General features: G+C 46.0%; 1 protein-coding gene and 1 long non-coding RNA gene across 6 annotated transcripts; both read left to right on the forward strand.

Annotated features, from left to right (window-relative positions):
• Window positions 1-1929: 1929 nt before the first annotated feature.
• On the forward strand, window positions 1930-7058 carry LOC120364281 (uncharacterized). The gene is made up of 2 exons (XR_012517753.1): window positions 1930-2109; window positions 2249-7058. It is a non-coding gene; the product is annotated as an uncharacterized LOC120364281 (long non-coding RNA).
• Window positions 7059-10509: 3451 nt separating this feature from the next.
• Window positions 10510-19388, forward strand: NR4A2 (nuclear receptor subfamily 4 group A member 2). Of its 5 annotated transcripts, none has more exons than XM_010330150.3 (8): window positions 10510-11952; window positions 13657-13780; window positions 14294-15159; window positions 15958-16087; window positions 16477-16640; window positions 17567-17769; window positions 18144-18322; window positions 18472-19388. In XM_010330150.3, exons 3-8 carry the CDS (start codon window positions 14296-14298, stop codon window positions 18726-18728), a joined length of 1797 nt encoding a protein of 598 aa, XP_010328452.1. In that variant the 5' UTR covers window positions 10510-11952; window positions 13657-13780; window positions 14294-14295; the 3' UTR covers window positions 18729-19388. The 5 variants fall into 5 exon arrangements, with proteins under 5 accessions (XP_010328452.1, XP_003922016.1, XP_003922018.1 ...); XM_003921967.3 differs by having other exon boundaries at window positions 10510-11948; XM_003921969.3 differs by having other exon boundaries at window positions 10510-11948; window positions 14472-15159.
• Window positions 19389-19629: the final 241 nt, after the last annotated feature.

Raw genomic sequence — 19629 nt, forward strand, 5'->3', positions numbered from 1 at the left:
ACTTAGTGATAAACAATTCAGTGTCTTTCAACAGAAACATCCCCCTTAAAAGCCACACAAACCAGAAATGAGAGCAAAATTGGAGAAAGTGGTCTTACTGCATTTTGCTGCCCATTATCCATTTGCTCACATGAGGAAACATGGTGTTGGAAAGGGCCTGTGACATCATTAGACTGTAAATACACCTGCTGTCCTGTAAACGAGGCAGACTGTAACAAATATTATTTCCTCTTAAAATAGTTTTAATGGGATATTTTAATTCATTTTTTTTCTGAAGTGGTCCTAATATATTTTAAGATGTACAAAAATTTAAAATGTCAGAAGACCAAATTAATCTACCTTTGTTACCTGTCTCCCATGAGACACTGGGTGTTTATGTTTGTTTGATAAAACTTTATCTCTGGACAAAACAATATCCTTTAGCATCTTAGAATGTTAGGGTAGAAAAGGAACCACCAGTCCTTAATTTTAATGACGAAAGTGTGGCAGAGAAAAGCTATGATTTCTGCAAGGTGGCACAGAAAAGTACAGTGAAGACACAATTAAAACTCAAATTTCACTGGGCGTGGTGGCTCATACCTGTAATCCCAGCACTTTGGGAGGCCAGGGCAGGCGGATCACCTGAGGTTGGGAGTTCGAGACCAAGACCAACATGGAAAAACTCCGTCCCTACTAAAAATACAAAAGTAGCCGGGCATGGTGGTGCATGCCTGTAGTACCAACTGTCTGGAGGGTGAGGAAGGGGAATCGCTTGAACCCGGGAGATGAAGGTTGTGGTGAGCCGAGATTGCTCCACTGCACTCCAGCCTGGGCAACAAGAGTGACACTTGGCCTCAAAAAAACCTCTTAAATTTCTTGATCTTCTAAACCCAAGCTCAGAGAACCTTCTCCCATACCTCACTTGTGAACTAAGAACCATTTCCTCAATACTTGTAACTGACTCTACGCAAGCCAAGTCACTGCAACACCTTGCTTGCATCTGCAAATTTATATCAGCACCTCAGAAAATGTGTTCATATAGCTGAGACATTTCGCTCAAGACGAAATAGAGTTTTAATAGTCTATTAGTTGATGGTCCCAAGAAAACAGGCTGCCTCTTATTGTATATGGGTTCCTTAACGAGTAACACAAGTGTCAGGGCGTGTAACAGCATTGCCTGAGTATGGAAGTTAGCAATGAAAGTCTCTACAATAATAATACTTTCCTACAGAGAAAGCCTTTTTAAGTGGGAGCCTTTATTAAAGCCCAGAGTTAAAAAGTAATCTCTTTAACGTTGAGATTATAGACTTTTAGAAAGTTCTTTTATGCTATGTTCCAGGCCTATGCTAAGTTCTAGGCCAAAAACACCTGTAAATTACGCTGGAGCTGCGAGCCTGGGTCCTGGAACCCATGCCCACGCTGCTTTTATGGGGCACCCTTTCTATAACACCACTCCCCAAATTAAAACACTAGAGCAAGGCTGGCCCCACCGAAACCTAGATAATGCTTACATTAAAGACGACAGCTTTTTTTTTTGCTGTTATTTTCGGTTGAGGACTTAGTACCACGAAAACACATCCGAGAGTAGGAGAGCCAAAGCAGCGTCGGGACTTTGTAACTCGGCTAGAAAGGAGCACAGCGATCCCCTCGCTAACCTTGCGGCCACGTTCCCTCCTCGCCGCCCCGGGGTGCGGGGAAAGCGCCCTCCCGCCCCGGGGCCCCCCGCAACAGCGGGGCCCGCCGGCCCGCCAGGCTCCTTCCCTCCCACTGCCCGCGCTCCCCGCAGGGCGGCCCGGGAAGGGCGGAGGGAGGCCCGGGAGGCTGGCGAGCGGTTTATTGTTTCCTTTCGCCCTCCTCCGCCCGCGCCCCGGCCCTAGCGTCACTGGAAAGCCGCCCGAGCCGCCAGGCGGCTGGTTATTTATAGCGCGGGCTGCGCGCGCGTCACGGGGCCCGGCCGGGCTGACGGGGCCGCTGACGCGCTTGGCCGCGGGGCCGAGTCCGCGGGGCTGCGCGCCGGGCGCCGGCGACAATGGGCTTCTGTGTGTGCAGCTGCCGCCGCCGTCGGGGACCGGGGGAGGGGGGCGGGCGACTCCCCGGCGCCCCTCCTTTTCGGCCGCGACCCCCGGAAAGGTAATCGGCCTCTTTCGCTCCCGGCCAGGACCCGGGCCTTGTGGACTTTTTTTTTTTTTTAAATTTCCCCCCCTATTTTATCAGTAAGTTCCCCTTGCCTCAGGCTCCGCTTTCACTTCCCGCGTCCCACCACCCCCAGAGCGCCCCAACGTATCGAGACAGGGGGGATCTATCCGTCCGGGGGCGCCACTTCGTGCGCCCGGGGAGCGGGACGTTCCAGGCGCGCCCGGCGGGGGACGCGGTGACCGAGGGGCCGGGAGCGCCGGGCAGGTAACGTACCCCGGCCCTAGAGCGGAGGGCTTTGTTCGCGCGGGAGGAGGGGGCGGGGGCGGGGGCGGACGCGGGGCGGCCCCGCGGGGACTCCTCTCCCCCTCCCCGCCCCCCTCGCCTGCGCGCTGGAAGCCAATCGGCGTGTGTAGCGCGAAGAGCGAAAGAGAAACTTCTCCTGCGTGACTGACTAGCTGAGGCTCCTCCCGAGAAGCCGAGATAATGGAGGCCCCGCTCCCGCCGCCGGCCCGCCCGCCTCTCCTCCCCCGGCCGCTCCCTCCTGCCGCCCAACTCCGCGCAGGCTGCGGTCCGGCCCCCCGCATCCCCCCCCACCTCCGGCGGGTACGGGCCGTGGACGCCCCCGCCCTGCGGAAGGTGGGGCTGGCGCGGATTTTAGGGACTTCCTGGGACGCGGAGACCAGCTCTGAACCATCCGTGCCCTTTCAGCGGCCGGGAACCGGGGAAAGCGCGCTCTGGAGCGTCTCGCACGTGGCAGGCAGGCAGAGAACTTGCTGTACCTTCTAGGAAATGGCAATCGATTTGTAATGCACTTTCGCTAATTGGGAGTTCAAAATTAAACTTTAATAAAGCGTTTGTGTCGTCTCGTCTAATTGTGAAAGCTTCCATCCGTCCTGGTAGATAGACTCTGAGTCTCGAGTTAATGGCGCTAAGCTAGATTTCCCCCCCAAGTACAATTTCGTCAGCCGTCGTCGGCGCAGCTGGATTTCCGTAAGGTACAGATGTTGCTAATGACAGCTTAAGCACGGATGGGCAGATAGCAGACGGAATGCAACATGTTGCCATATGGTTCCTTTAGCCTTTCACCTCCAGGGATATCAATCACATATATTCTGGGAGGAACTTAATGACTCTCTGAACAGCAAAATGAATTACCTGGTACAATTTATATCCCTTGACCTGGTACGTTATAACAACAGGAGGATAGCATCTCGCAATTTCTGTAGTATAAATTGAGCTACAGAGCTACATTTCAAATTCTACAACATCTATTTGTAGTTTGAGGGGCCCTGTCATATTCTGGCTGTAAAATCTTTCTGTATTGCCGATTTCCTTTCTCCTTCTACCTGTGGACAAGGCAGAATTCATAAAGTTTAGCAAAACTGTCGTGCCGGAAATTAGATGAAGTTAATGGATGAAGTATGGAGAAATGGAAAATATGACTTCCAGAGCTAGTTAATTAGACAGGAATTAGCCATCTTTAGGAAAACCACACTTTTAAGCGTACAAAATTAAAGGACTCCAGAAAATGTGTTTTCTGCTAGTTGTTTCAGCATAGCTCCTAAATCTATTCATTAACTATTTGAAATTCTCCATTTATTTTCAAACTTCAGCCATTCCTACACTTTGTAAATTACAGAAAACAGTTCTCAGAAATACGAAATACAGAAAATGTTTAGCACCTCCTCATCAAACCGGTTTCTGTACCCACTGCCCCATGCACTCACTATTGATGTAGCTTAATTTGAAGCATGTACATGGTGGTACTGGTAGTTTGCTTTTTCCTACCAGCATGTCAGTGACAGCATGCTTAAGTTGCTGCTTCTCTCCTAGTGGAATGATTCTGCAGTATTTCACAGGTCTCATTTTTGAATACACTGGTGACTAATAAAATGTCTTAATTGATTGCCTTTAATCTCAGATTATAAACATGGTTGTCTTTTATTGTATCCTTTATTTTCTATTCTCTAACACAGATAGATTACACGGAAAGACAATACCTTAAGGGCAAAAAAGTAAACTAACTTACAATTGCTAAACTTTATGTTTGCTTTTGCCTACAAAGGGATATCTCAAAGCTAGAGATATACTTTTAAAACTTTTTGCTTCTGGCACTACGTAAACATTAATTCATGTAAACTAATGACTAGCAGAATAACTAAAATAGACATGAACAGTCTGAAACAGTATTTACTTTCAGTCAAGTTTCAGAAAGTGTTAACATTTTGAAGGTTTGTCTATATATCATGTTCTTTCAGAATTATTTTGAAATTACAGGAAGATCCTTCATTTTTTTTTCTTTTGTAATGGCTGATTTGTTACCTAGTGCTTGAGTTAGTTTGATACTTTTAATAATTATTATCAAATAAAATCTTTTGTGTGTGTATATAGGGGAGAAGCTTATACAGAACACATTAAAATATACCTAAGTTATGGCAATGTTTTCTGGGGCTGTTTTTGTATCTTTTAATGGCTGAGGTTTTATTTCTCTTTGTAGCATCTGCACTTGATGTGTTGTAAACATGATAAGTAGTGATGGTGAGCTTGTCAATAATGACTCCATCTCCATGACTTGTGAATAGGCAGAGTATGTCCTTTAATCAGTCACACAGAACTTGCTTTATAAAGCTGTTATTGTCATGAACAGATATTGCAGTCTTTTGTCAGGCCCAGTGATTATTAAAGTGTTCCTTCTTCAAAAGCCAGGCCGAAAGTCCTGCTGTGCTTCATTTCAGAGTTGAAGTCCATTAGTAAATAAAATCCCAAGCAGCACAATTTGCTTTTTCTCAAGTTATAGGCTTACACATATTTCATTAATAATCTTGGGCCCTTTTGTAGACATAACTAGGTATATTTTTGGTATGTATATATGGCAACAAAAATAAAATACATATCTTGCAACATGACTTTTATTTTAAATGAAGATTTGATAACCCATTGTTACTCTAAATGAGGTGGCTGGCTGCCAAGGGAATCCCTATAGCCAGAAAGTACTAGAATTGTTACTGTCTACAGGGAATCACATTTTTATTTTTTGAGTTCTCAACTTCACCTCCTTCTCTTAATATTGCCCTTCCATATTGCTAATCTGAGAATTAGTCTGAATATAAAAACTTTTGAAAATATGTCTGTGTTGTCCAAGAAAATTTTCACCAGTGTTTCTGGTTGCCTGCTGGTTTTTGGCCTTTATCTTGAGTGGGCATGTTTATTGTAACTGAATGAAGAAAGACTGTTAGAATTAGGTATATACCCCATGCTAAGTAATTTTAACTGTGATGTAATCCTAGATGCTTTCTTATTTCCTCATGAATACATTTAAAATATTTAAGATTGGCCAGGTGTCTGTTTTTCTCAAGTTAACGTGGGACAGCTATGGATAGGTATTTGGCCTATAATAGAACTCTTGATTTAAGTGAGTGTGGCTGAGAAGAACAACCAGGAAAGAGTATAGTGCTCAGTTGCACTTGCCCTGTTGGCTTTTCAAATGCAAAATCTATGTTGCTGCATTTGGAAACTTGTTTCTCTCTTTTGGCATTTCAAGATTTTTTTTTTTTTTTTTTTTTTTTTTTTTTTTTTTAACTGCCGGTCTGTAAATAGTTCACCAGCAAAGTAGGAAACAGCCTTTTATTCCCGACTGTATACAGCTTTTGTTTTCATCTAAGTTAGTATGGGTGTCATGTAAATACCATATAAAAATTTGACTTTGGTTGTCCTTAGTTTGAAGATTGACAGAAACTTCTTTAATTAATCTTGTTTCCTTTCATGTTCTGTATTGAGATATTGAAATACAGTATTTTATACATTTATAGGATTGTGTTTGCATTTATTTAATTTATGTTTCTTTTTTTGAAGCATGTAGCCTTGAATGTTTGTTCTACCTTTTTTTTTTTCACATCATTACTCTGGTACTGCTTGATGTAACTTGATTAGCTCCCTCCCCAGTCATGATTGGTAATTAAAATAGGCATTAAAATTAGTCACTTAGCAATTTTGCTGTTCAATTGGCAATTAAATTACTTAATTGCAATTAAAGTCCTAATTTTAATTGGCAAAATGATAGATGTAGATTTAAGATAATATGTATAAATACTTTAATAAGTGTCTATATAAGGATTACTTAATTACTCAACTTCAAGTTTATGCTGTTAACTTTAGAACTTTTAAGTGAGCAATGAAATTTATATTACATCTATTCAAAGATATGGTAATTAGATTTATTACTTATCACTATAAGAGTCCTTGCTTTAAGTTACTTTTGTGATAATTGCAGAATTATGATGAAGAAAGGGCATATATGTCTCTGTTGCAATATTATCAATACCTTCATTTTTTAAAATTAAATTGAGACATTTCTGTCCACCAATTACTGTGAGGAAAAAATTAAAAGCGGTTATTTTATCATTAAAGATAGAACAAAAACTAGCCAGCTGTGATTTACATATAAAAACTTGCAAAATGTATGTATTTTATCTACATTTAAATACATGCTATCTAATACTCATAGTGTTACTAATGGTATTAACTACTTTTAGAGTTTGCAGGTATTTGATATTTTCTTAGCATGTAGCAACTTATTTTTAGATCCTTTAAAATGTCTTTTAGGACTTTGTACATTTTAGTGATGTCCACCTTTAACTAAAACCAAAGTTATTCTTCTTTGCCTAGTAAAAAATAGTTCTTAAATAAGAAAATATTAAGTGGTTAATTTAAAAGCAAGTATTTAGGAATTGGTTACTGTGTGTCAAGTATTAACAAAAAGATGAAGGATTTTTATTATGCAAAATACTTTTTGAGTGGCATGAGGTTTTACCATATGTTCAGTTTTATAATTTTAATTCACAAGAAGATGCTTCTAGAAAAAAAAAATGCTGTTTTTTTTCCTGCACATCTTTACACATTTCTAGTACTGAGTTCTATATCAAAGTAAAATAATTTTTAAAGTATTTGCGTTAAGTGGTTTGTGGAAAAAATCGGCTGAGTAATATTGAAGAAATCTACAACTACCCAAAATATGAATATTAGCAAAGCAATTGACTTGTTCTTTGAGCATCCTATGAGAAAGAAACAAACAATTTTGTCAATTAATATCCTGTCAATGTAAATGAAATGGCAAAAGCAAAACAACAAAAAACCTTTCAGTAGTAAAAACTAATTTTGTATTTTCAAAAACAGATTTTTTTCAAAGTGAAAATTTATTTCTTCTATCAGTAATGTAACTTAACTGCTCAATGGCAATAAATGCTGTGAATGAAAGTTTGTCCAAATGTAATTTAAAATATATGTTTTAATGCTAACAATAGATTCTACTAAGTAATTTTATTATGAAAAATCTTAAAGTTGCCTCAACTCTTACAGCATAACAGATATGTCTGTTTCACTGTATCTGCATTGTAAGGTGTATTCTGAATTCATTTGGGAAGAATGGTGAAATAAATCCCTAAAGGCCTCTTTCCCATGCATTAAAATAGAAAATCCTATGGGATTACATTCATGTTTGCTTTCTAAATTATGTCAAAAGCTCAATTTTATTAAGTATAATCAGCTTAGCCATGCATAAAATAAAATATTTTGGTTTAGCTGTGAGTATATATATTATTTATTTTGATTTTTAATGAAAATATGTTTACATATACCAATATGTTCTGCTTAATATTGGTTAATATCATAAAAGATTACATAGTAACATTACCCTCCTAAATGTTTTTCTGTGGTCATCCAATAGTGTTTCTTATTAGCAATAATTTTTAATTTATTTCAGTTGGTTTCAAAAGAGGATAGGACTAATTTTTACTCCCATTTATTTTAAGCATTATTAAGAAAATAGATCTTCATTGTGGGGTAACTTTATACATTTATACATGGCAATAGTTTAAAGTTACATCAGCTGTAGGGGCCTGAAAAAACCGTTACTGTCATTTTAATCGAGTTATAAAATACTTTATTTGAACTATTTATGTTCAAGAATCTTGAAGGGTTGTAGTCATATAAATGCAGAATTTCAGTTTCTTTTAGCCTAAAGCATCGTTTTAACATTTTCTGAAAGGTTGTTCAATTCTACATTTTGAATCCATATGTGTAATTAAATCTCTATGCACAAAAGCATTCTCTTATGTACTAGCAAATACACCCACAGGAATCTCTTTCTAAACTATAATTTATTTAAACATGTAATCATAGGATTTTAAAACATGCTTTCATTTTTCCAAACTGTAGGCCAATTTGAACTGCTTGGTGATAAAATGAGATTTTATTACCAGTTTGATTTTTTCCTCCTGTGATCTAACAGTGAGTTAAACATGAGCAGGAGGAAATAAAGAAAATCTATTGTGAACCTAATCCCATGTGTTCAAACTGTTTCCCTTTTGGAGAAAAGAAGAGAATCAAAGATTTTTAGTTATTTATGAATTCCAGCACAATACGAATATTTGGGCTCGTAACATTCTCTTCGGTTTAGCTTAAGTAGTAAAATAGCTTGTGTGTGTGTGTGTGTGTGTGTGTGAGAGAGAGAGAGAGAGAGAGAGAGAGAGAGAGAGAAAGAGAGAGAGATTCTCTTGAACATTGTGGAGTCAGGCCCCCTACTGACTGGATCAGTCAATTACACACACATTGGCGGTGCTACTGAGACGTCGTCCCATCAGAATCTGGTGAACAGAATCTGGTGAAGAAAACTGATCTGGGGTTTTGAGCTTGGCCTTTTTTTTTTTTTTTTTTTTTTTTTTTTTAACACTTTCTGATCTATATGCTGGATCCTTTCCAACCCAGCTCATCTGGGCCCTACAGAAACCCCAGCCTAAGAAGTAGCTCATTCAAAATTGGTTTAAGCGAGTTTAACAGTCTTATATCTGGCGTGTCTTCCTGACAAACAGTAAAAGCTTCCTAGAAACCAGAATAGGACTTTGAAGAGGAGAGAACTCTTACACAGATGGTAGAATAGATGAGAAAGGTCTCCCATTTCTCTCATTTTAATGTTATATTTAATCACTCCATTCCCAGTAAATAATTGTTATAATAAGTTCCTGTGAAAACGACCCTTCAATGTCGGTTGCATTAAGACTTGGGCAAAGGCTGTTATCAGGAATCCGCACTCGACAGGTTGCTGTTAAAGAATAACGCATCATATTACAGTATTTGGCTTCCTTGGAGCTCACTTTAAGAACTCCAGGACACTTTTCAGCTCTCTGGGAGGGCATTTTCAAATTGTCCCAGACTCAACCCGACCTAAACTGAATGTGTTTTTAATAGCAATGAGGGAGGGGGAAGCGTGCTGAGTGAATTTATCTACTTAGACGGGAGTATTTTGTGTATGGAGGCTGTTGGTTACAGCTTTGAAGTTCTCCCGGACCCCGCTTTCCTAGGACTATATTAAAAAAATAATAACTGCCATCTCGGCGTGGCTGTGCTTGATTTTCCGACTGCCCGAAAATAGCGGCCGGGATCCTGGCCCACCGCGGGGATCAAGGAAAGCTCCCCGGGGCCGCGCCCTGCTCCCTCGCGGAAGGGAACGGGAACCCGGGAGGGCGCCTCTGAGCTGGAGTTGCTGCTATTTTGGGCCCAGCCTGGCCGGTGCGTCAATGCCTGCGCCCCTGCGTCACCGCCACCCCCACCCCCTTCCTTCTCCCCTGCTCTCCAAACTCTCACTTTTTCCCTTTCGTTCGCGTGGAATCGCTTCTGCCCACGGGGCGCTGACGCTACCGAGCTCTTGCTAATACGCTATTCTTCGCCCTCCCCTCCTCATCCCCTCCTCACACACCCTCACCCGCCACCACAAGCCGCCCCCCCACCCACTTCCTGGTTTTATTTTTTTCTCGCGCCCGCTAGGGCACCGCGGAGCTTCGGCGGCGGCGGCTGCAGCAGCAGCAGCCGCAACATCTGGGGGAAACTTAAGGTGGTCACGTAGGTTTCCCCGAGGCTGCGGCGCAGAAGAGCCCGCGGCTTCCTGGGGCAGCCGCAGGGCATCTGCTGGCAACGCCTCCCCAGCCGCCGGCGAGCTGGGGCAGCAGAGAGTAGGCAAAGGCGGGGCTGCCGATGAGGGCTGAACAGCCGGGGATCCCGAATAGTTCCCCGGCGCTTTCGGCCGGCACTGAGAACACAAGGAGGGGGGCGAGTTGCAAAAGGGTCCAGGCGGCCAGGAAGCCAGCCACACCGAGAAAGGAGGGGCGGCTGGGACGCTCTGCGCGAGTAGAGAAGCCGGGGCGCCTCCGAACTCTCCTTCCCAAGGCCCAGCCTCTTCCAACCCCGCGGGAGAAGCTCAAGAAAGCCCGCCCAGCTCGGGCCGGGAGACAGGGGAAGGGGGCTTGCCTTCCGGAGTCGCGGCGTTGACTTTGCTAGAAAGCTCCCTGCGCTCTCGGCGTGGCGGGGGAAATGACTGGCGAAGCAGAATCGGCTGCGACTCCGACGGCCGCGGGCGTGGGGCACGCTCCAGCAGCCTGCCCGGGCCCCTCTCCTAGCTGGGCTGTAGGCTCACGCCTTAGCTTCGCGGAGGCGCTCTCCCAGTCCCCACCCGCTCCGCTTTTCTTGTCCAGGCTTTCTGGGCTCTCACACGGAGGCTGTGATAGCCCGTGTGTTTCAAACGAAGGTCGATTTATTTCCCTAAAACTCTTGGAAGGGGTACAAGTTGGTGGGCACCGAGGAGTATCGGAAGTATTAGCGTATGCAGGAGGTGGGAATCAGAGTACCTTTCTGCAGAAGGCGCACCTGTTGCCTGCTGCTCGGCTGCATTGTCTGTGAAAGGAAAAGGGGCGACGTTTCACTCTGACTTTTGGGGTTTCTAAAGAGCTGGGTCACAGTCACTGTCTACTCTTTCCCCTTCCTCTCCCCCTCCACGCACCACGTCCTCAATCGAACGTGGGCACTGCAAGGAAAGAAGGAAACAGAAAAATAGGCCCTACCCCCACTCCCATTCCCTTTCAGATGGCAGTGTGGGGGGTGGGAGGAGGGGTAGGAGAGAGAGAGAGAGAGAGAGAGAGAGAAAGAGAGAGAGAGAATGAGAATGAATATATGCTAGAAGAGGAGGCCTGGGACAGGAAGAGGGAGTAAAAGGGGATGAACCGCGTAGGGAAATCCCACCCGAACTGCTTGAGCCCCCTGAGCGTCTCGTGTCATGGGACATCTGTACGCTCTTCCGCTAAGGGGGTGACGAGGGTAGGTAGGAGAGGTTAGGGCGCTGCAAGGCACCTCCCATCCCGTGCGGCTCCAGGTGCGGGATACCTGGTCCACGCCGGCGTTCCCTTCCACCCGGGCTTTTGTTGCGCCCTCCCACCTGTGAGCCGCCGAGCCGCAGCGAGGGCTCGGGTGCTTCGGGAAAAGTGAAGTGTCCCAGTCCTGCGGGCTGCGCAGACCTGGGAGAGGTCACACCTCTCTCGGAAAAAAAAAAAAAAAAAACCACCAAAAACCACCCAAGCTGGCTACCAAGGTGAACACAGAGCGGTTCCCACCTTAAAATCGGCCCTACTCGTGACGTCAGGTCGGAAATATACCAAAGCGAGCGCGGGCCAGGAGTCCAGGGAGCGCGGCGGCGCGGCGATTGGGCAACGGGCCGCTGACGCGCGCTGACGCGCGGAGACTTTAGGTGCATGTTGGCAGCGGCAGCGCGAGCCACATAAACAAAGGCACATTGGCGGCCAGGGCCAGTCCGCCCGGCGGCTCGCGCACGGCTCCGCGGTCCCTTTTGCCTGCCCAGCCGGCCGCCTGTCCCTGCTCCCTCCCTGCGTGAGGTGTCTGGGCTCCCTTCGCCCAGCTCGCCCTCTCCTCCCGGACCCCGGCGCCCAGGCTCCCAGAGGGAACTGCACTTCGGCAGAGTTGAATGAATGAAGAGAGACGCGGAGAACTCCTAAGTGAGTAGGTGCAGCCCATGCAGCTCGCCTTCTTTTATGCTTCTTCCTTCTTTTGCACGTCTCTTCTTTCCACGTGTGTTGGTCAGAAGTGGGAGCCAGAGGCTTTAGCGGGAGTGGGACCAAAGGATGGGGAGTGCTTGTGCGCAGTTACCCGGGGAAGCATTTTTTCGAACTCCGGCTTTGGCACTAGGGGGGAGTTGGCTCCCGACGGAGGCTTCCACGCTCCTCATTGGTGGACGTGGAAGGGAGACTCCACAGTTTGGGAGCTGAGGACTAGCTCGCGGAAATGGTCGCAAAGTTTGCTGCTGTTAGTGAGGAACTGATTGTGGCCTGTGGACACGGAGACTCCAAGCCCTATGTATACGAGGGAAGCTGCCCACAAACTGTCAGGGAGAGAAAGTTCTTCAGTTTATGCGTTGCTTGGGAACTGTGTCTCCGTGGCTAGCCAGCGCGCGATGTTTCCCGGGTATTGTTGAGTAAGGGTGGTGTCGGTTGAATGTCCTGTTACTAAGTTGTCTGAAATTCCTGGTTTTGACATATGCTGTCCTTGGGTTTGCGAATGTGTCAGAGACAGGAGAGAGAGAGAGAGAGAGAGAGAGAGAGAGAGAGAGAAAATTAATATGTAAAGAGTACAGTTATGAAATTGTGGCGCTAACAGGGAGTTAATATCCAACACAGGCATATCTCTAAGGACTGTGGGGGTCGAGTCTCCTTTCTGCTCTTTCTGGTTTATTCACCCCCCCTCCCCACCACCACCACTACCACCACTATGAAGCAAGATTGTGGGGGAGGGGAAATAATAGAAGGAGAGTACTTGGCTTTCTTTTTCATTAGTAATAAGATTGTCTATGCTCTAGAATACATTCCAAGTAGGAACATCTGAAAATTACTAGGACACAAGAATGCCTTGTTCCAGTAAGGGAGATCGTGGAAGGCATTATGGGGAAGGTGTTCATCTTGCTGTGCTGGGAAACACTTCTAATATTGGGGCCAATACCATATGAGCAGTATTCACCTCCCTCTACAATTGACCTAAGATGCTCTTGGAAAAGTAGGGTCCCCTCTTCCCACCTTGTGGCCATTAAAGGTGCTGAAAGACAAGTTTTCTGGAAAAGTGAACATCAGTTTATCTGTAGCTCCAATCCCAGTGCTCTGTCAAAAGCACTTGAGAAATGCGGATGCTTCCACTGAAATTGCCTTCTCAGTCCAGGCCTTCCTAACATTTGGTAAGGGTGAAGATTATTTTCTCATATTATATTCTTGACTTCTATCAACTTTCTTCTACTTTACCAAAAGAAGAGGCAGTTTCACCACAGGGGGGAAAAAAAATGCAAGAGAAGGTTCCAGGTCTGTATTTTTAGACTACTCTTCTTACTCAGGTCTGAATTAACCTAAGGTGAAAATGACCTCTCCACCTACACTCTAGCAAAGGGGCCAATTCATTACATCATAAATGTTAAATGAGTTCATGGACTAGCTTTCCTTTTGCAGGATCCTTTCTCTGCAAGGCTTTATGCAGTGCAATGGGTGGTATTTTCTGTTGTTTCCAGTTATTTCTTTTATACATTCAAGTGCCGTGTTTGGTAAAGGCTCATTTCCAGTAAGACAAACAGGGAAGGAATGGAAGGGCTTGCCTGGTGAGTCTACATATGCCCAGCTGAATCTCTGTCGAGAAGATACCCTGAAGTTTCCTGTGTCTGTATTTCAGGGAGGAGATTGGACAGGCTGGACTCCCCATTGCTTTTCTAAAAATCTTGAAAACTTTGTCCTTCATTGAATTACGACACTGTCCACCTTTAATTTCCTCGAAAACGCCTGTAACTCGGCTGAAGGTTAGTGCAACTTCTTTTCTTTTCTTTCCTCTCCCGAGTTCCCCAAAAATCAAGACACAGGGCAAGGAGATCTTCTTGGCAAACCCTGTAACTTAAGGTTTGTCTCAACCTATCACCTTCGGGAACAACTTTCTCATTGTGCAAATCAACTTGATTTGTAGATGATCATTTCTAGAAAGAGACTGCTGAATCTGAGCTTCAGAGAAGAGGCTCATCTGAGTGGGATTGACTGTAAAAAGGGGGGGCGGGGTAAGGGGGACATGTTTGGAAATACCCAGGAGTGTAGACCCTCAGTAGCTTTTTAGCTCTGGGTCTTTATTTTGGTCCGTCTTTCCACACCCCACACTGTTGTTCTGCAGCATTCTACCTCTCCTGCCCTTCCTCTCGCGCCCCTCCATGCTCTCTGGCTCTCTGACCGCCACGGGCTGCCGGTGTAGCTCCAGGTGTACCCGAGCCCGGGAGAAAGTGTTCAGTTGACCAGGCTGAGTGTGTATCACCCTGTTTCATTTCCAGCCATGCCTTGTGTTCAGGCGCAGTATGGGTCCTCGCCTCAAGGAGCCAGCCCCGCTTCTCAGAGCTACAGTTACCACTCTTCGGGAGAATACAGCTCCGATTTCTTAACTCCAGAGTTTGTCAAGTTTAGCATGGACCTCACCAACACTGAAATCACTGCCACCACTTCTCTCCCCAGCTTCAGTACCTTTATGGACAACTACAGCACAGGCTACGACGTCAAGCCACCTTGCTTGTACCAAATGCCCCTGTCCGGACAGCAGTCCTCCATTAAGGTAGAAGACATTCAGATGCACAACTACCAGCAACACAGCCACCTGCCCCCCCAGTCTGAGGAGATGATGCCGCACTCCGGGTCGGTTTACTACAAGCCCTCCTCGCCCCCGACGCCCACCACCCCGGGCTTCCAGGTGCAGCACAGCCCCATGTGGGACGACCCGGGGTCTCTTCACAACTTCCACCAGAACTACGTGGCCACTACGCACATGATCGAGCAGAGGAAAACGCCAGTTTCCCGCCTCTCCCTCTTCTCCTTTAAGCAGTCGCCCCCTGGCACCCCGGTGTCTAGTTGCCAGATGCGCTTCGACGGGCCCCTTCATGTCCCCATGAACCCGGAGCCTGCCGGCAGCCACCACGTGGTGGATGGGCAGACATTCGCCGTGCCCAACCCCATTCGCAAGCCCGCGTCCATGGGCTTCCCGGGCCTGCAGATCGGCCACGCGTCGCAGCTGCTCGACACGCAGGTGCCCTCGCCGCCGTCGCGGGGCTCACCCTCCAACGAGGGGCTGTGCGCTGTGTGTGGCGACAACGCGGCCTGCCAACACTACGGCGTGCGCACCTGTGAGGGATGCAAAGGCTTCTTTAAGGTGAGCAAGGGCTGGAGCAGAGTAAGCAGGTAGGGAACCCCTAGTGCCCGGGACCCTGGAGTGTGGCCTCCGCCTAGGTGCCTTCCAGCCCAGCACCAGCTCGCCCGGGACTGCCTAGCTCACCGGGGTCCACCGAGACTACCCTGCAGGAGTCCAAGGGCTGTGGCGGGGACTTCCGGGTGTCTGAGAAAGGGAAGCAGAAAGACGGGGAGGCCAGGGTCGCATCCCTCTCGCACTCAGCCGACCCGGCTGGCCCCCGCCCGAAGTTGCTGGAGCCGGAGTTGGAAGAGGGTCATTTGCATGTGCTAGGAGCTGTCTTCCCTGTTCAGAATGAAATTGGTTAGGACAGAGAACCGTGTCTGAGCTAACCAAGTGGAACAGAATTCCCTATGGTCAAATTAAGTGATCTCTTTATTTCGCCATCCTGATTGAATAATCTTATCATTTTAAATAGAGAAGGTCTCCAAGGAATGTAAATAATATGAATGCCCACGGATTTGTATTTACTGAGCGTCTCCTTCTCCTTCTCTTGGCATATAAAACACAGCAAGGAGCGGCAAGGTTAGCTCAAATGTTAACGCTATCAATTTTCTTCTGGTAAATGCCCTGGGGGAGGAAAAAAGAAAAGAAAGAAAGAAAAGGAAGAGATTAAAAAAAATAAAATAAAATGGAATTGTGTGTATGTGTTTGTTTGTGGGGATGAATCGTAGATCCCAGCCACATATCAGAAATTTTCTCCGAGTTGCCTGATTTTCAAAAGAAGAAAAAAAAATTGGTCTATATTGTCTCCTTTTGCAGCGCACAGTGCAAAAAAATGCAAAATACGTGTGTTTAGCAAATAAAAACTGCCCAGTGGACAAGCGGCGCCGGAATCGCTGTCAGTACTGTCGATTTCAGAAGTGCCTGGCTGTTGGGATGGTCAAAGAAGGTAGGTTGCGGGGAGCTGCCGACCCTCCCGTCTGCGCCCTTAGGAAACCACGGCTCATACTCCAGCATCGCTCTCCACTTCCTGGTGCTGGGGATCTCCGGCCCCCCTCAGTCTGGCCTCCAGGACCCTGCAGCTTCCTGCTTGCCCAGCCTCCCCTAGAGAAAGCCGCCAGGCCCTTCTCTCCTTTAACCATACGACCCATTTGGAGGAAGACGTAAAATAACCCCGCATTTTTTAATGCTTCTCGTCAGTAAAGACTTTACAAGCAGTGGGGCCCAGAGCCGCTCCGCCTGGTGTCCCGCGGCTGCGGCCTTCCCCGGGGAGGGGTCCAGGCAGCAGCTGGGTCTGGGCTCGGGAAAGCGTTGCTAACAACGGCTCTTCCTTTGCAGTGGTTCGCACAGACAGTTTAAAAGGCCGGAGAGGTCGTTTGCCCTCGAAACCGAAGAGCCCACAGGAGCCCTCTCCCCCTTCGCCCCCGGTGAGTCTGATCAGTGCCCTCGTCAGGGCCCATGTCGACTCCAACCCGGCTATGACCAGCCTGGACTATTCCAGGGTAAGAAGCTGGAGGGGGATATCATGTGGACAAACCGACAGATGGGCAGGACCCCTCCCCACATCCACCATTAAACCTCAGATTCAATGGGGTAAAGAGGCAAGCAAGGCTTTATATGCCTCATAGCTCTGGTCAGGGCCTCAGGATTCAGACCTTCAGACAATCCATGTAGCTGGGGGCCTAGACATGAGGACAGGACAGAGGAAGGAGGAGAGGGACATGCAACAGGGTTTGAAGCTGCGTGAATTCCTACCACCCAACTACTCACCCCCACCTCCACCCCTACCATATACACCAGTGCCCCTAGCATGAAAACCAGGGGCTGTACAAACTCCCCATCCCCAGTCTACTTTATTCTCAGTCCTCCATGGAGATAGATGCTTTAATCCCCATCCTTCCTGGCACTGTGTGGGGGAAGAATGTGGGGCCTGTCTGGGGGTCAAGGAAGGGAAGGAGAGGGTGTAAAGAATGGCAGTGGGGTGGGGGATCAAGTGGTCAGATCCTTTTTACTCCAGCTGTGAAAAATATGCAGGCTTTAATTGGAGGAAGTATGTTGGGCAAACCTGGTATCGACTGCAATTTTATTAAGATTTGCAAAAGGGCGACTCAGCTCGAGGCCCACTCTGGGACTAGCATGAATACTAACGTGTCAATTGTTTTGTGGAGATAAGAGTGAACGTTTCCCAGGGCTGGATGGCACTGTATTTAGTCTGTATGGAAATGGTAATTTACATATTTAAAGCAGCGACCTCGTAGCACCATCCCTAATTGAATTAATTGCCCCGGAACATCTAATTTCCTTACTGGTCAGAGAGAGGTTTAATTGTTATAAAAACCTGGCTCCCCTACTAGAAATGGGGTTAGCAATTTCACGGGTTATATATTTTAGAGAACCTCATTAAGTGCTTTTTAAAATGAAATTCCAGTTCCAGGCGAACCCTGACTATCAGATGAGTGGAGATGACACCCAGCATATCCAGCAATTCTATGATCTCCTGACTGGCTCCATGGAGATCATCCGGGGCTGGGCAGAGAAGATCCCTGGCTTCGCAGACTTACCCAAAGCCGACCAGGACCTGCTTTTTGAATCAGCTTTCTTAGAACTGTTTGTCCTTCGATTAGCATACAGGTAATGAAGGAGGAAAGAGACAATTCAGGGAGGCTGTGAGAGAATCAAGAAGGGAAAAGAAAGGGAGATAGGGAAACTGGAGGGTGGGGGGTAGAGAAGAAGACAGAATAGGAAATAAGGTTGGAGAAAGGAAGAAAAAGAAAACAAAAAAAGAGAAGGGAAGGAGCGAACCCAGAATGGAATGGAGGTGGGATAGGGGGCGTTCTTGATTGTTATGAAATTAAACCCTTTCAAGGTCCACTGGTCTACATTTTATTAACTCTTCAGTAATTAGGTGCCTCTTAAATCCCTCATTTATTGCTCTTCAAGTAATTAGTTGTTTAGCTTTTCTCTCTCTCTTTTTCTCCCCTCTCTCTCTTTGGTATTAATTGCAGGTCCAACCCAGTGGAGGGTAAACTCATCTTTTGCAATGGGGTGGTCTTGCACAGGTTGCAATGCGTTCGTGGCTTTGGGGAATGGATTGATTCCATTGTTGAATTCTCCTCCAACTTGCAGAATATGAACATCGACATTTCTGCCTTCTCCTGCATTGCTGCCCTGGCTATGGTCACAGGTCAGTACTGCAGGCGCAGGGCACTTCCCCTCCAGATCTGCCTAGCAGGATTTGTCCTGGCTTTCCCTTGTCACAGATCCTTTCTGGTTTTGCCAACTAGTTAACTGTCTTGTACATTCTTCTTTTGTTTCTGATTATGTTTTCTGCAGAGAGACACGGGCTCAAGGAACCCAAGAGAGTGGAAGAACTGCAAAACAAGATTGTAAATTGCCTCAAAGACCATGTGACTTTCAACAATGGGGGGTTGAACCGCCCCAATTATTTGTCCAAACTGTTGGGGAAGCTCCCAGAACTTCGTACCCTTTGCACACAGGGGCTACAACGCATTTTCTACCTGAAATTGGAAGACTTGGTGCCACCGCCAGCAATAATTGACAAACTTTTCCTGGACACTTTACCTTTCTAAGACCTCCTCCCATGCACTTCAAAAGAACTGGAAAGATAACGGAAACTGTCCAGAGGGGGCAAGTCACATGGGCAGAGATAGCCCTGTGATCTGTCTCAGCTCAAGCTGTCCCCCATTTCTGTAACCCTTCCACACCCTTAATCCCTAAAGAAAACAAAAACTGTTGCTATTTCCTAACCTGCAGGCAGAACCTGAAAGGGCATTTTGGCTCCGGGGCATCCTGGATTTAGAACATGGACTACACACAATACAGTGGTATAAACTTTTTATTATCAGTTTAAAAATCAGTTTATTGTTCAGAAGAAAGATTGCTATAATGTATGATGGGAAATGTTTGGCCATGCTTGGTTGTTGCAGTTCAGACAAATGTAACACACAGACACAGACACACACACAGACACAGACACACACACACACACAATCTTAAGGGGACTCACAACTATTGCCCTTTAACAAGACTTCAAAGTTTTCTGCTGTAAAGAAAGCTGTAATATATAGTAAAACTAAATGTTGCGTGGGTGGCATGAGTTGAAGAAGGCAAAGGCTTGTAAATTTACCCATTGCAGTTTGGCTTTTTAAATTATTTTGTGCCTATTTATGAATAAATAATACAAATTCTAAAAGATAAGTGTGTTTGCAAAAAAAAAAAAAGAAAATAAATACATAAAAAAGGGACAAGCATGTTGATTCTAGGTTGAAAATGTTATAGGCACTTGCTATTTCAGTAATGTCTATATTATATAAATAGTATTTCAGACACTATGTAGTCTGTTAGATTTTATAAAGATTGGTAGTTATCTGAGCTTAAACATTTTCTCAATTGTCAAATAGGTGGGCACAAGTATTACACATCAGAAAATCCTGACAAAAGGGACACATAGTGTTTGTAACACCGTCCAAC

Source organism: Saimiri boliviensis, chromosome 5, assembly GCF_048565385.1.
Source record: "Saimiri boliviensis isolate mSaiBol1 chromosome 5, mSaiBol1.pri, whole genome shotgun sequence".
Lineage (NCBI taxonomy): Eukaryota > Metazoa > Chordata > Mammalia > Primates > Cebidae > Saimiri > Saimiri boliviensis.